This window comes from Lepus europaeus, chromosome 3 (genome assembly GCF_033115175.1).
Source record: "Lepus europaeus isolate LE1 chromosome 3, mLepTim1.pri, whole genome shotgun sequence".
NCBI lineage: Eukaryota > Metazoa > Chordata > Mammalia > Lagomorpha > Leporidae > Lepus > Lepus europaeus.
In genome coordinates this window covers 11,922,181-11,934,703 of record NC_084829.1, presented here as the reverse complement: position 1 = coordinate 11,934,703, position 12,523 = coordinate 11,922,181, and the positions used below count along the sequence as shown (strand labels likewise).

The window sequence follows — 12,523 nt, the reverse complement described above, 5'->3', positions numbered from 1 at the left end:
CCGACTTGGACATCTGATACCAAAAGCAGACGCTCTGGTTTGACAACGGGTATTTCTCAGGACAGCCATTTTACTTACAATATTAAAGAACATATATCTTTCTATCTATCTATCTATTTCTATTTCTTACAAACTTTTAAAAATTTTATTTGAAAGGCAAACAAAGACAGAGATCTCTCGCCTGCTAAATGACCATAGCGACCAGGGCTGGGCAGCCCAAACTCAGGAGCGGGGAACCCAATCCAGGCTTCCCACAAGGGTGGCGGGATCCAGCCACCCGAACCACCGCCTGCCGGCTCCCAGAGCGCAGAAGGCTGAACGGAGCGCAGACCTGGGACGCGACGGCAAGTGCGCCTGTACGCGATGCACCCCACGACACGGCATATGTTTCAAATACGCAAAGTGTTTGCCCTCCACGACTTAATGAGTAATACTTTCAGGTCAAACCTGTGTTCGTTACTTCAACAAATATTTGGGCTCGCATTAGCTGGCTCGAGCAGCTGTCCGCCTGCTTGCTGCATTTTGTGCAAACCGGAACAGGACCCCTGCCCTGGACGGATGAGCTGCAAAATCAGCGCCCAGGGCTCCGCTGGCACTTTGAGATGTGGAGGATTTTTTTTTTTTTTTTAATTTCTTTTGATAGGCAGAGTGGACAGTGAGAGAGAGACAGAGAGAAAGGTCTTCCTTTGCCGTTGGTTCACCCCCCAATGGTCGCTGCAGCCGGCGCGCTGCGGCTGGCACATGGTGCTGATCCGAAGCCAGGAGCCAGGTGCTTCCTCCTGGTCTCCCATGCGGGTGCAGGGCCCAACCACATGGGCCATCCTCCACTGCCTTCCCGGGCCTCAGCAGAGAGCTGGACTGGAAGATCAACCGGGACAGAACCCAGCGCCCATATGTGATGCCGGCGCCGCAGGCGGAGGACTAACCAAGTGAGCCACGGCACTGGCCCCTGGAAAAAATTTCTAAAAGTGAAAAGTCTTGCGGCACGTAACAACATGCCAGGCAACAAAAGGCCACACAACATGATGGAGGTCTCCAAAGATTAGAATAGGCTGGACAAATGCTATGCTAGTGACACAAGAGCCACCCGACCACTGCAGCACTGTGCAATTACATGTGTCCAGCTTTGTCAGGCTGGTGCACACAGCCCTACCACCCTGCCAGTGATACTACGCTATGCATGTGCAATCGCTTACAGTACGTAATACTGGATGATTATGAGTAACTCTCTTACTGATTTGTACGCTCGCTATACTACACACTTTAATCATTATCTTAGCATGCATTCCTTCTATTTACAAAAAAAAAAAAAAAAAAAATCACCGCAAAATGGCCTGAGACAGGTCCTCCAGGAGCATTCTAGAAGAAGGCAGTGCCAACACAGGAGATGGCAGCTCCATGGGCCACCTGCCCCGGAGCCCTTGTAGTGGAACAAGATGCAGAGGTGGAAGACAGCAATATTGACTGACGATCTGCATCTCATGTACATCTAGGCTAATGTGCGTGTTTGTGTCTCAGTTTTATAGCAAAAATAGTTAAACATTTTTAAAAATGCTTAAATTGGGGCTGGCATTGTGACACAGCGGGCTAAGACATCGCCTGCAACGTCAGCATCCCAAACAGGCACTGGTTCGAGTCCGGTCTGCTCTACTTCTGAGTTGGCTCCCTGCTAATGTGCCCAGGGAAGAAGTGGAAGATGGTTCAAGTACTTGCACTACCGCTACCTAGGTGGGAGATCCGGATGAAATTCTGGGCTCCTGGTTTTGGCCTGGCTCAGCCCTGGTGGTTGCAATCATTTGGGGAGTGAATCAGCGGATAGAAAAATGCTTGCTCTCACTCCTCCTCTCTGCAACTCTGCCTTTCAAGTAAGGAAATAAACAAGTGCTTATACAGAAAAATGTTTAAAGAATAATGCTATAAAGAAAATATTTTTGTCCAGCTATACAATGCATTTCATTTTAAGCTCAGTGTTATTACAAGAGTTAAAAACTTAACAGTGGGGCCAGCACCAGGGCACAGTAGGCTGAGCCTCCGCCTGCAGCATCAACATTCCATACGGGCGCTGGTTTGTGTCCGGGCTGCTCCTCTTCCAATCCAGCTCTCTGCTAAGGCCTGAGAAAGCCACAGGAGATGGCCCCTGTACCCATGTGGGAGACCTAGAAGAAGTTCCTGGCCTTGGATCAGCCTTGCTCTGGGTGTTGCAGCTATTTGGGGAGTGAACCGACAGATGGAAGACCGCTCTCTCTGTCTCTCCCTCTCTCTCTCTAACTCCACCTCTCAAATAAATAAATAAATCTTAAAAAAACCTTAAGAGTAAGCTAAGGAAACCTTATTATTGAAGAAAGACTTTCATAAATGTGGTGTGGACTCAGTGTGCAGTGTTTATAAAGTTTACAGCAGGGACCAGGCGTGGCCTAGGCCGTCACGTCCACTCACTCAGTCAGAGCAGCTTCCAGTCCTGCAAGCCCCATGCACGGTAAGCGCCCCCACACAGGTGTCCCATGGCCTACCTTTCACACGGTATTGCTTCTGCACTTTTAGTCCATACAGACACTGAACACCACTGTGTCACAACTGCCTCAGGTACTCTGTATAGTGACACGCCACCTGGTGCAGGGAGGGCTCTGTGCCACCCACCCATGTCTGTGCAAGTGCACTCCACAATGTCTGCACAGAATGCAGCCCTGTCATTAGGCAACATGTGGCCGCAGTTCATAAATGACTTTATCAGTTTGAAATAATTTGCTTCAATAATTCTTTGCTTAGCACTGCTACATGCTTATCTACTCAAGTTACATGTAAAAGATAATTGCTACTCCCAGTTGATAAAACGCTTGAGAACAATTCAAATCTTTTTCAACAAACAAGCTAGTATGTTTACTTTTCTAATATGAAGACACCTCTTCCCAGCTCAGAGGGAAACACTTCCGTTTCGGTCTTTGTCTGAAATGTACATTATTCACATGTTTCTGACCGACTGCTTTCTCAGTTTGCCTCCGAGTTCTGCACACAATGACCTGAGTAAATGTCACTTACAACTCTCTCCACTTCTTGTCTTGTTGATTTAACTTATAAAGCAGTCCAGACACAAATCTCCAAAGAAGTATGTGTGGGTGGAGGTAAAAAAAACCCACCAGGTTCCTGGTATCCAACTGGCACAGACTTGCAACAATTCACTTCCGATTCCTTGATCCAAACATCTTTCCTGGCAAGGAAACACTCAAGTCTCTCTCTGCCTTTACTACTCACATTGAGTGGTTGGGAAGGCGCTATAATTCTGTCAAATTTAATTCATTCATTCAACAGACCCTCCCTGAGTATCTCCTAAGTGACAGGACGCGTGCAGGGCAAGTGAACATGAACGAGAGAGAGGGAGGGCTGGCCAGGAAGCAGGGTCAATGTCCAGCAAGCTGCCATTCCTGTCCCAAAAAGCCTCTCCATCAAACGCTGACTCCCAGCCTTACCTCGTAGATTTCTGGGGTGAATCTGTTTTGTTCGAGGCATCTTCTTTGATTCAGGGGCTCCTTGTTGTGTTTACAAACTGTAGCAAGAGTGGGTTACAAAAGATGGCTCCATAAACTTTGTACATCAATTAATCCATGCGCTGAAAAGAAAAGAAAAAAAAAAAAAAACAGGAAACATATTTTACCAACTTCAAAGAAAAAAGACACATTAACAGTTACAACTTAACACAGCCTTATGGAAACTCAAGCAAAAGTATCCAAGTTAAGGCGGCTTCAAAAGTTTATTAACTTTCAATTAAACAGCAAAGAGCTCAGCTCCCAAAAGGCGGCCCTTCTCGCTGAGAATACAGAAAACAAAAATCACCACCTTCCTGAGATGCGAGTGAAAGAATTCACTTTGTATTTTCAAATCACACTACCAGTTAGGATGAAAGTAAGACCCCGCTGTCTCAGGCGCACCTGCCCATTCACAAGCCCAGGGGCCGGAGCCGGCTCTCCCGGTTTCTGAGTTCAGTTAATAGAGTGGCCGCTGTTCCGGCTGCTCCGTGGCTTCCCCAGCTCTCCCCTGTGGGCTCAAGGGAGGACCCCACATTCTGCCTTCCTGTGCCTCACTAAGTGGCAGAGACCAGCCTGGCCGGTGGCCTGGAGACTTCCGTCGTGGAAGCAAAATCCTTGGAGCTCCCCTCCCCCTTTGCATGTGTGGCACCGGCACTGCCCATCATCAGCATCGCGGAGTGGGCCCCCTTAACCCCAGATGGCCACGCAGCAGAAGAAAGAACAGACTTCACTGTTTTGTCACTATAGCACACCCTCATCTGTCCTGGCTTACACGTTAAAAAAGAAAAAAGGAAAAGAAATCACCCACTCCCAAGTCAGCTTTCAAATGTCTCAATTTTAGTTTTTAACTTCCTGCAATAAAGCCGATAAGCATAAGCAAAGCCCATGAAGTTGACTTTAAACACGAAACAATGTTTAATCACTAAGCAAACACGGGAATGGAAGAGAAATGCTTCTTCAGGACTTTTGTGAAAAAGCAGAAGCAACTGTAGAAGCCAACAGAGATGACACTGAGCTCTTACTCTGGGTCTAAGTACTTCCCCCGGGGGTTACCTATGTTCATTCTGACAAGAGCTGAGAAGGCAGCTATCCTGTGCCTGTTTTGTAAATTAAAAAAGAAGACAACACGGGAGAGGCCACATCTAAGCTCAGGCCCCCTGCCCCAGGGACTCCCAGAACTGCTTCCTCACTGGAGATGATGAAAGAGCCTGCCTCCTCCCAGGGGTTTTTCCAAGAGGCTGCCCCAACACTGCCCGCCACAAGCCAGGACAACATATTTTGGTGTCAAATCAGCCGGGGTTCAAAGCCAGGCTTTGTGGCCTTGTTCAGGATACCTAACCTCTCCGAAGATCCGATTTCTCAACCAGGAAACGCTAGCCACCTCTCAGAAGGCTGTTGGGAGGAGCAAACTACCCCGGCGTGGGTGTTTTCGCCTGCCACACAGGAGTGCGGAGTGCGGACGGATCGATTCTCCTTAGGAGAGCCTCCAGGGCCAGGAAGGCATCTCCTATGCTACAGCGAGTTCCATTACAGCAACCAAACAGGAGGCAATCAGGCCACCGTCAACCTCTGTATTTGATTCCTGATAGGGCTCCCTGTCAGCGCGGCAAGCAAATATTTGCATTTCTAACTGCACGCGTTTTTTTTTTTTTAAACTGCATATGAAAAATGACGGTCCAATAACTACGCCGCTCATCCAGCACCGCGGAGAAGCGGTGGCTCCTGCAGAAAAACATCCGCTACCGCATCCAGAGAGACCCTGGTGCTACGGCGAAGGCAGGCACCCGAGGCCCGCGCGAGCTGAGCGCACCCCCGACCACGGCGAGCCCAAGTTTCCAAAGCGTGAACTCCGACTGCAGCCCGGGCACGTGACCGCCCGGGATCCGGGGCACACGCGTAAAATATGCAAATCCCCGATCCGTCACGGGCCGCCGCTGCCCACCCTGGCGCGGGCAAGTGGGCGCTTCCAGAGCCCGCAGCCCCGAGGCGGCCGGCCCGCTCCCCGGCACACGCACACGCACACGCTGCGAGGAGCAAAACCATGGCACGATCAAGACAGTCGCGGGGAGGAAAAACATGAATGAATGTGGAGGGCGGAGCCTGGGAAAACCCCTCGCGACGCTGCGCGGAACAAAGCGCGGCGCCTGCTAGGAGGAGGGGGGGATGGAGGTGCCGGCTCGGGAAGCAGCCCCCGAGCGGGCTGCGGGGCGCGGGTGGGCGCGGGCGGGGACCGCGGCCCCGCGCCGCGCCCCGCCGCCCCCGGCCCCAACAGCTGCAGGCGCGCGCTCCCAACCCGGAAAGAAACTACCCCAGGTGGCCGGGACTGCACAGGCACTGCGAGCAAAAAAAAAAAAAAAAAAAGGAACGAAAGGGAAAGCGAGCCACCACCAAATCGAGAGGTTTGGGCAGCCGAGGCCTGGTCTCTCCCGCACACCGCCCCCCCACCCCGCGCGCACACACCCTTGCACAACGCGGCTGCGGCTGGGGAAGGGGGCCCGGGGAGGCTGGGTGCCCCCCGTTACCTGCTCGGCTCGCAGGACCGCAGCCCGGGCCGCAGAAGTGGCAAGTGCCCGCCGCACGCACGCACGCATCCCCTCTGCAAGGTCGGCGGCTGCACACACACACACACGCACACACGCACGCGCGCGCGAGCCCCCCGCCCGCCCGCCCCGGCTGCAGCGCCCCTGGCCGCGGAGCCCGCACCCAACCTGCTGCCCGGACGCCCGGCGGAGCCGCGGCCGCTGCAGCCGGCCCCGGGGCTGCGCCGCTGATGGCGGCAGCCGCGGCTCGGGACCTCCGCGACCCCCGCGCCGCGCGCCCGGCTTCGCTGGACAACCCCAAACCCAAGCAGGACCTCCGCGGGCTGCGGCGGGCTCCCCCCGGCCCCGCCGCGGCCCCTCCCCGCGCGCGGCCGCCGCCCGCCCGGCACAGGCCACGCCGAAGGCCGGCGACCGGCGCTCGCACCGCCCGCCGCCGAAACCCCGAGCCGGGGCGCGGGCCGGGGCGGGGGGCGCGCGGGCGCGGGCTTTACCTCTCCCCGGGGGCACAGCAGGGCGCCTTCAGCGTCTCCGGGGGGCGGCGGGAGGCGCGCGGGCCCGGCGGCGCGGGGGAGGCAGGGCGAAGGTCGGAGGCTTTCCCGCGGGTGGGCGGGGCGGCAGGGGATCCCCGGGGGCGGAGGCGGGGAGGGGGCTTCGCGGGGCGGGGAGGGGCGGGGAACACCCCGCTGGGCGGGCGCGGCCGCTCGCTCGCTCGGCCCCGGGGCGGGGGGGGGGGGCCGGGCGTGCAAGCCGGGGGTCCCGGGTCTCCCCGGCGGCGGCGGGGCCGGCCCCCGGCCGCCCACCCGCCGCAGGGACCGGAGGGGGGCCCGCGGGGGAGGGGCGGGAGCCGGGGTCGCGCCGCCGCCGCCGCCGGGGGGACTGGCGCGGGCGGGGGGCCGCGCGGGCGGGGGGCGGTTGGGCCGGGCGGGGGGCGGGGCCGGGCGGGGCCGTAGTTTCTCTTTACCGTCTCTCTACTTTCGGAAGCAGGATGTGGGCCGGCCCGGTGACGTCATGGGGTCTCCCAGCCCCGCCCCTCGCCCGGGCCGACTGGGGGAGGGGGAGGCCCGGGGGATGGGGAGGCGGGGGGGGGGACCCCAAGGGGGTTTCCTCAGCAACGCGTGGAGGGTTGGGGAAAATCATTGTGAAACTCGAAACTCATTAACTTTGAAAAACAACTTTAAGAGGAAAAAAAAAACACACACACAGAGCGGGAGGGGGCGGGGAGCCGGTGTCGAGGGTGGAACGGCGGCGTGCGCTTCACCCTGAACCGAAACCGCGCCGGGGTGGCGGATGTTCTATTAAAAGAGAGAGGAAAGCCAAGGTTATTCCACAGGCCGCTCCCGGGCCCGCGGGTGCTTCCCGGGGCCGGCGCTGCGAGCGCGCTTAACCCCTGCCGGCCCGGGCGGGCTGGGGGCGCGCGGTGGCGCGGACCTCGGGGGCCGGAGAGCCGCGCGCGCAGCTCCAGGGAGGGCAGCGAGGAGCCCTTCCGAGGAACCAGCGCTGGGGACCCCGGCTGCAGGAGCGCCGTGGGGGACCTCTGCGAGAGGCGGCTAGCGAAGCCGGTTTTCGGGGTTCAGACCCAAAGAATGCTAGGAGTCTGGGGCTCAGAGACCCCCACGCTACACCCAAAGACGCAGGCAAAAGTGGCTCAGCCAGCCGCCCCGAACCTAGCAGCAATGGTGGTAAAGCAGAAAATTGGATGCTTAAAAAAAAAAAAAAAAGTAATAACCAAACTGTTTTCCCCTTTTAAGGAATTAAAAAACGCTGACGGCCATACAGCCACTAAAGCAGCCGGGCCATCTGCGCTCCCCTGGGCTTCCACAAAGGCGTCTAGGTTCTTTCCTGCAAAGGCTGACCAGGGAAATCCTAAGGAAAGCTCAGAGCGCCGGAGTGGGGGGGTGATTAAAAATGGAATACTCAGTAATGGGCGATCTTGTAGCCACAATGGATGTTACGGAAAAGGAGAAATGTGCTTGCTAAAGAAAAAAAAGTAGACTTGCTGGTAGGAGCGAGGACCGTCCACATGAGTCAGTTTTAAATGACCTCTAGATGCTCTGAGCCTACCGTGAAATGTGCCGTTTTAATTTTCCATGCGATAGCAGACTAGGGCACCTTCCCACCTGGGCGGTTTGAATCCCAAAACAGCCATGCTCTCAAATGAGAACGTGCCGCCTGGCAGTCGGGGTGGGGAATCCGGATAGAGAGGCGAGCTGGTCATCTGGGAGGTTAACAACGCAAACCGATCCAGCCTTGCCCGGCACCACACAGATACCCACCGTAAGCACCGTGTTTATTAGAGACTGGGCACTGCCCTGAAGTTCTTAGCAACCCACACGTACAGTTTCGAATTATCAGAGGTTCATTTCGCCACCCCAGTTCGTTCTCCTGGGCAGCAAGCCCACGTTCAAGTTGTGGCTTTGCAATGCACACACACCGCTGAACAGCCTCCTAGGACGCCTTCTAATTTTCTAAATGCAATTTATTTTCTTAATTCTACAACTCTCAATGCGTAAGTGTCAGGAAAGAAAAACTGCCCAGCTAGGTTATAAAGTAGCTTGTATGGACTTCCTGGTAAAGCAGCGGAGCCTCCCCAAAACACGCGGAATGTGAAGACGTCATTGGAACCGCAGTGGACAAGTGAATGGGCGACGGCCATCCGAACTGTCAAAACCCGGGGAACAATGCAGGTGACCAGGGACCGCTCCGGGGGCTCCCAGGGCTCCACCCCTGCCCGCCCCCGCTGGGGTGAGGGGGCTGCGGAGGGCAGTCGGTGGGCAGCACGTCCGCGCCCGCCCCGCGGCCTGGGTTCCCACGCGGCGGCCGGCCCGGGCTCCTCTCGGGCTCCCCCCTGGCGCGGCCCCGCGGCCCCGGCCCTCCGCCCAGCGCGCGGCCCCGCAGCGCCCGCCCGCCGCCGCCGCCGCCAAGCGGAGATCCCGGAGGTTCCTCCCCGCCGGCCGCCGCCGGGTCACGCCGCCCGGCCCTCCCCTCGGCCCTGCGCCCTGCAGCCAGGGCGCACGCTGGGCTTCCCCGTCCGGCGGCCGAGTCCCCTCCCCTCCTCCTCCTCCTCCTCCCCTCCTCCCCTCCTCCCCTCCTCTCCCTCCTCCTCTTTTCTCTCCTCCTCTCCCTCCTCCCTCCTTCTCCTCCTCTCCCTTCTCCTCTCCCTCCTCTTCCTCCTCTCCTCCCCTCCCTCCTCTTCCTCCTCCCCTCCCTCCTCCCTTCTCCTCCCCTCCTCCTCCTCTCCCTCCTCCTTTCTCCTCCTCTCCCTCCTCCCTCCTTCTCCTCCTCTCCCTCCTCCCCTCCCTCCTTCCTCCCCTCCTCCTCTCCCTCCTCCCCTCCCTCCTTCCTCCCCTCCGTTCTCCTCTCCCTCCTCCCCTCCGTCCTCCCCTCCCCTCCTCCCCTCCAGCTCCTCTTCCCCTCCTCTCCTCCTCCCCTCCTCCTCCTTCCCCCCTGCTCCTCCCCTCCCTCCTCCCCCTCCTCCCCCCTCCCCCGGGCGACCTGGCGACAGAAACCATCCCCGCACGCGCTGCCCGCTCTGCCCCCCGCCACGCCCGGGCTCCTGCCCAGCTCGGCGCCAGACAAAAGAACGGGGACCAGAACTTACCCACAACGGCCACAGCCAAAGTCTCTCCTCCGAGGCTTCAACTTTTAATTTTTTAAAAACAACAAAAGCAGACACCCGAAGCCTCCCCTCGGCTGGAAGTGGGCGTGAGAGGAAGCGCTCGGGGGAGGCGCCTCGCCCGCCTGCCCGCTCGCCGGCCCCGGCCCCCGCTCGCTCGCCGGCCCCGGCCCGGGGCTTTGATCTTATCGCGCGCACCGCCTACGCGGGTTTCTACCTGGGGCTCGGCGCCGGCAGCCGAGCTCGCAGCCCGCCCGCGCCCCGCGCGCGGAGAGCAGGTGGCCCCGGGGCGCGAGCCCCTGCCGCCGCGGGGACCCGGCCGCGGCCGCCTGGCTCGCCTTTGTTACCTGCGATGCAAGTGGACTCTCCGCCCAGCTCCTGGCCCTGCGGAGCGGGCCCCTGTGCCATGTGTTAGGACTGAAAAATGAGCTTAAAGTCATCTTCCCCAGCCCCCGCCGCGCCTCACTCACACCACAAACTTAGAATATGGTGGTGGTGCCTGCTTCCGAGGGCTTTGTTCGGCTTTCAGATCTCGGTGTTGAAAGTGAGCCTTAGTCCCGTCTCAGAGCAGCCTAGAAGGGACGAGTGAGCTGCACACCGACAGGCTGAGACCCCCCAGGTGGGTTGGCATGAGTCGCACACCCTCCCCCTAACAGCGTGGAGACCTTGGAGCTGTGGGTTTGATCCTGTTTGGACCTTAATAGAAACTGGTTGTGTGTTTGCGCTGGGTTAGCAGTCTGAGGACCAACACTGACAAAATGCTAACAAAGGCTGCTTTAAAAAAAATAAATATTAAAAAAAAAAAAAAAAGCAGGTTAGTAGCCAAGAGGGATGGCCCTGTCTTCAGTTCAGCTGTACCCGTCTATCCAGTTGATGCCAACACCAGCCTGGGTTCAGGCCTTGCCCTCTGGGAGTTTACAAATTAATAGAGACAGGATTAACACATGGAAAAATACCTAGAGGGGGGGAAAAAGATACAAGAAGCAGCTTATAAACAGAGCCAATTAAAGTTATACAGGGTTATTTACATGGTTGCTGAAAAGGTTCTGGTTGGGTGGAGGGCAGGATTATCAGAGAAGTTCCCTCCTGGGGCTGAGTTCTCAGTCGGATTTGGGAGGAGAGAAAGTTCGGGGCTTTGGCAATGCTCTGAGGACAGCATTCCTGGGGGGCAGAGTTGGAAGGTCAGAGCAAGGGAACTGCGGGTGGTGGGTTTACTGCCTAGAGCAGAAAGTCCAAGCGAAACAAGTGACGCTCAAACCACGGTGCTTCTGAGAGTGAAAAGGCGGCTACGGAAAAGCTATGCAGACACCGGAGATGTCCTTGTATACCTGGGCTGGCCCAGGCTGACAGGGACAGTGGGCTGTCGGGCCACAAGCCACGAAGGCACAACAGGCAGCCACAGGCAACCAGAGAAGAGCCCCCAGTCCCTCATCATTTGGAAGGCATGAAGGCATCCTGGTGCAAACAGTTGGTAGGCATTTGGAGACATCTGGACTGAGAATGGTCTTTTTAAGGAAAGTCATTGTCGCTCATGAATTCAGATAGCTGTGGGAGCTGGCTCCAAAGCCGTAGTAGTGTTGTGTTAGCAGTGGCGATGGGCGTCGATCAGCGCTTACCCAGAGCTTGCGGTCTGCTTTCCTTGTGAACTCATTTCATCCTCATCATAAACCCACAGGACAGATGAAGAAGCAGAGGTTGAAATTGGTTCACGTTTCTAAAAGCTTCAACTGTGTGCCAGAAGCCACAGAGCTAGTACAGGGTGCATCGGTGACTGGAATCCAGATGGCCGGCTTGAAACTTCCTGGGTGAAAAAAACGGCTACAATCACTTTCCAACATCCCGCGACTGTGGGACAAAAGGAGGGAAAAGGAGTTTGTTTAAAAGTTCACAGTTTTGAGTTTTGAGAACTGCGTCATGAAAATAGGATGTTGGGGCAGTGAGACTGACTTCAAGAACCATGGGTACTGTGAAGTAGGAAGATGTAGCCATGTGCATGCCAGTGCTAATACTGTTAGCCTTAGCTGTTCGGGGAGCCTGGGCGTTCCCGCTTCATGGGAAAGCACCTAGTTCCAAGCCACGTGAGTACGATTTGGTGAGGAGGAAGAGACTGGACCTGGCTGATGGAAGTGACACATACAGTTCCTCAAAGAATTCCTTGTAAGCCACGTCCTCATGTAGCCTCCTGGGGAGCAAGCAGCATGCAGGAAAAACTCCAGCTTTTCCCGTGACCCAGTGCTGTGGGACAATGCAGCAGTGTGCAACAGCCCGCTCGTCAGCGCCCATGGCAGAGCCGACACCACCGACGGGGGCTCAAACTGCAGACACCTGTTCCCCTCACTTCGGGGGAAGTCCTAGATGAAGTTTTCAGCAGGTGGAGTTTCTGGCCAGGGCTCTCTCCCAGGTCTGCAGATTGACTGCTTTCTCACTGGGTCTTCGCTTGGCAGTTCCTGGGTGTGGGGTGTGTTTGCGGACAGAGAAAGATAGAGGGGGTAGCTCCTTGGTAGCTCTCTTCTTGTAAGGGCACTAATTCTATGGAATCAGGCCTCTGCCTTGTCGACCTCATTTAACCTTAATTACCTCTTTGGATGCCAACTCCAGGTATGGTCACGTAAGGAGTTAGGGCTTCTGCATATGAGCCTGTGTCAGAGAAGGGAGGGCTGGTGGAGCAGTTCAATCCAGGGCAAACAGTATTTTTCATGGAATTACAGGTGGTGTTGATGCCACCCTAGGAGAGGGGCTTGGTCAGGTGTTTGGAGTTCCAAAAGGAATTCATTCTAGTCTCTCTGATTCCCCTTAGAATTAATCCTACAGGCATCTTAAAATATTGTTGCGTGCTCTATTCCTTAACA

General features: G+C 56.6%; 1 protein-coding gene across 6 annotated transcripts in view; it reads right to left on the bottom strand.

Moving 5' to 3' along the window:
* Positions 1-9,746, bottom strand: part of HIVEP1 (HIVEP zinc finger 1) — a 146,234-nt gene extending 136,488 nt beyond the window's left edge. For 3 of the 6 annotated variants that reach the window (XM_062184600.1, XM_062184605.1, XM_062184604.1), the window contains exons 1-2: positions 6,553-6,630; positions 3,465-3,604 (exon numbers count right to left, since the gene is read on the bottom strand). In XM_062184600.1, the coding sequence (XP_062040584.1) occupies positions 3,465-3,504 (40 nt within the window). In that variant the 5' untranslated portion in view covers positions 3,505-3,604; positions 6,553-6,630. Of the gene's footprint in view, positions 1-3,464; positions 3,605-4,860; positions 5,365-6,043; positions 6,078-6,552; positions 6,631-9,659 lie in introns of those variants that run through there. The other 3 variants (XM_062184601.1, XM_062184603.1, XM_062184602.1) reach the window with 3 other exon arrangements.
* Between the last annotated feature and the right edge of the window lie 2,777 nt (positions 9,747-12,523).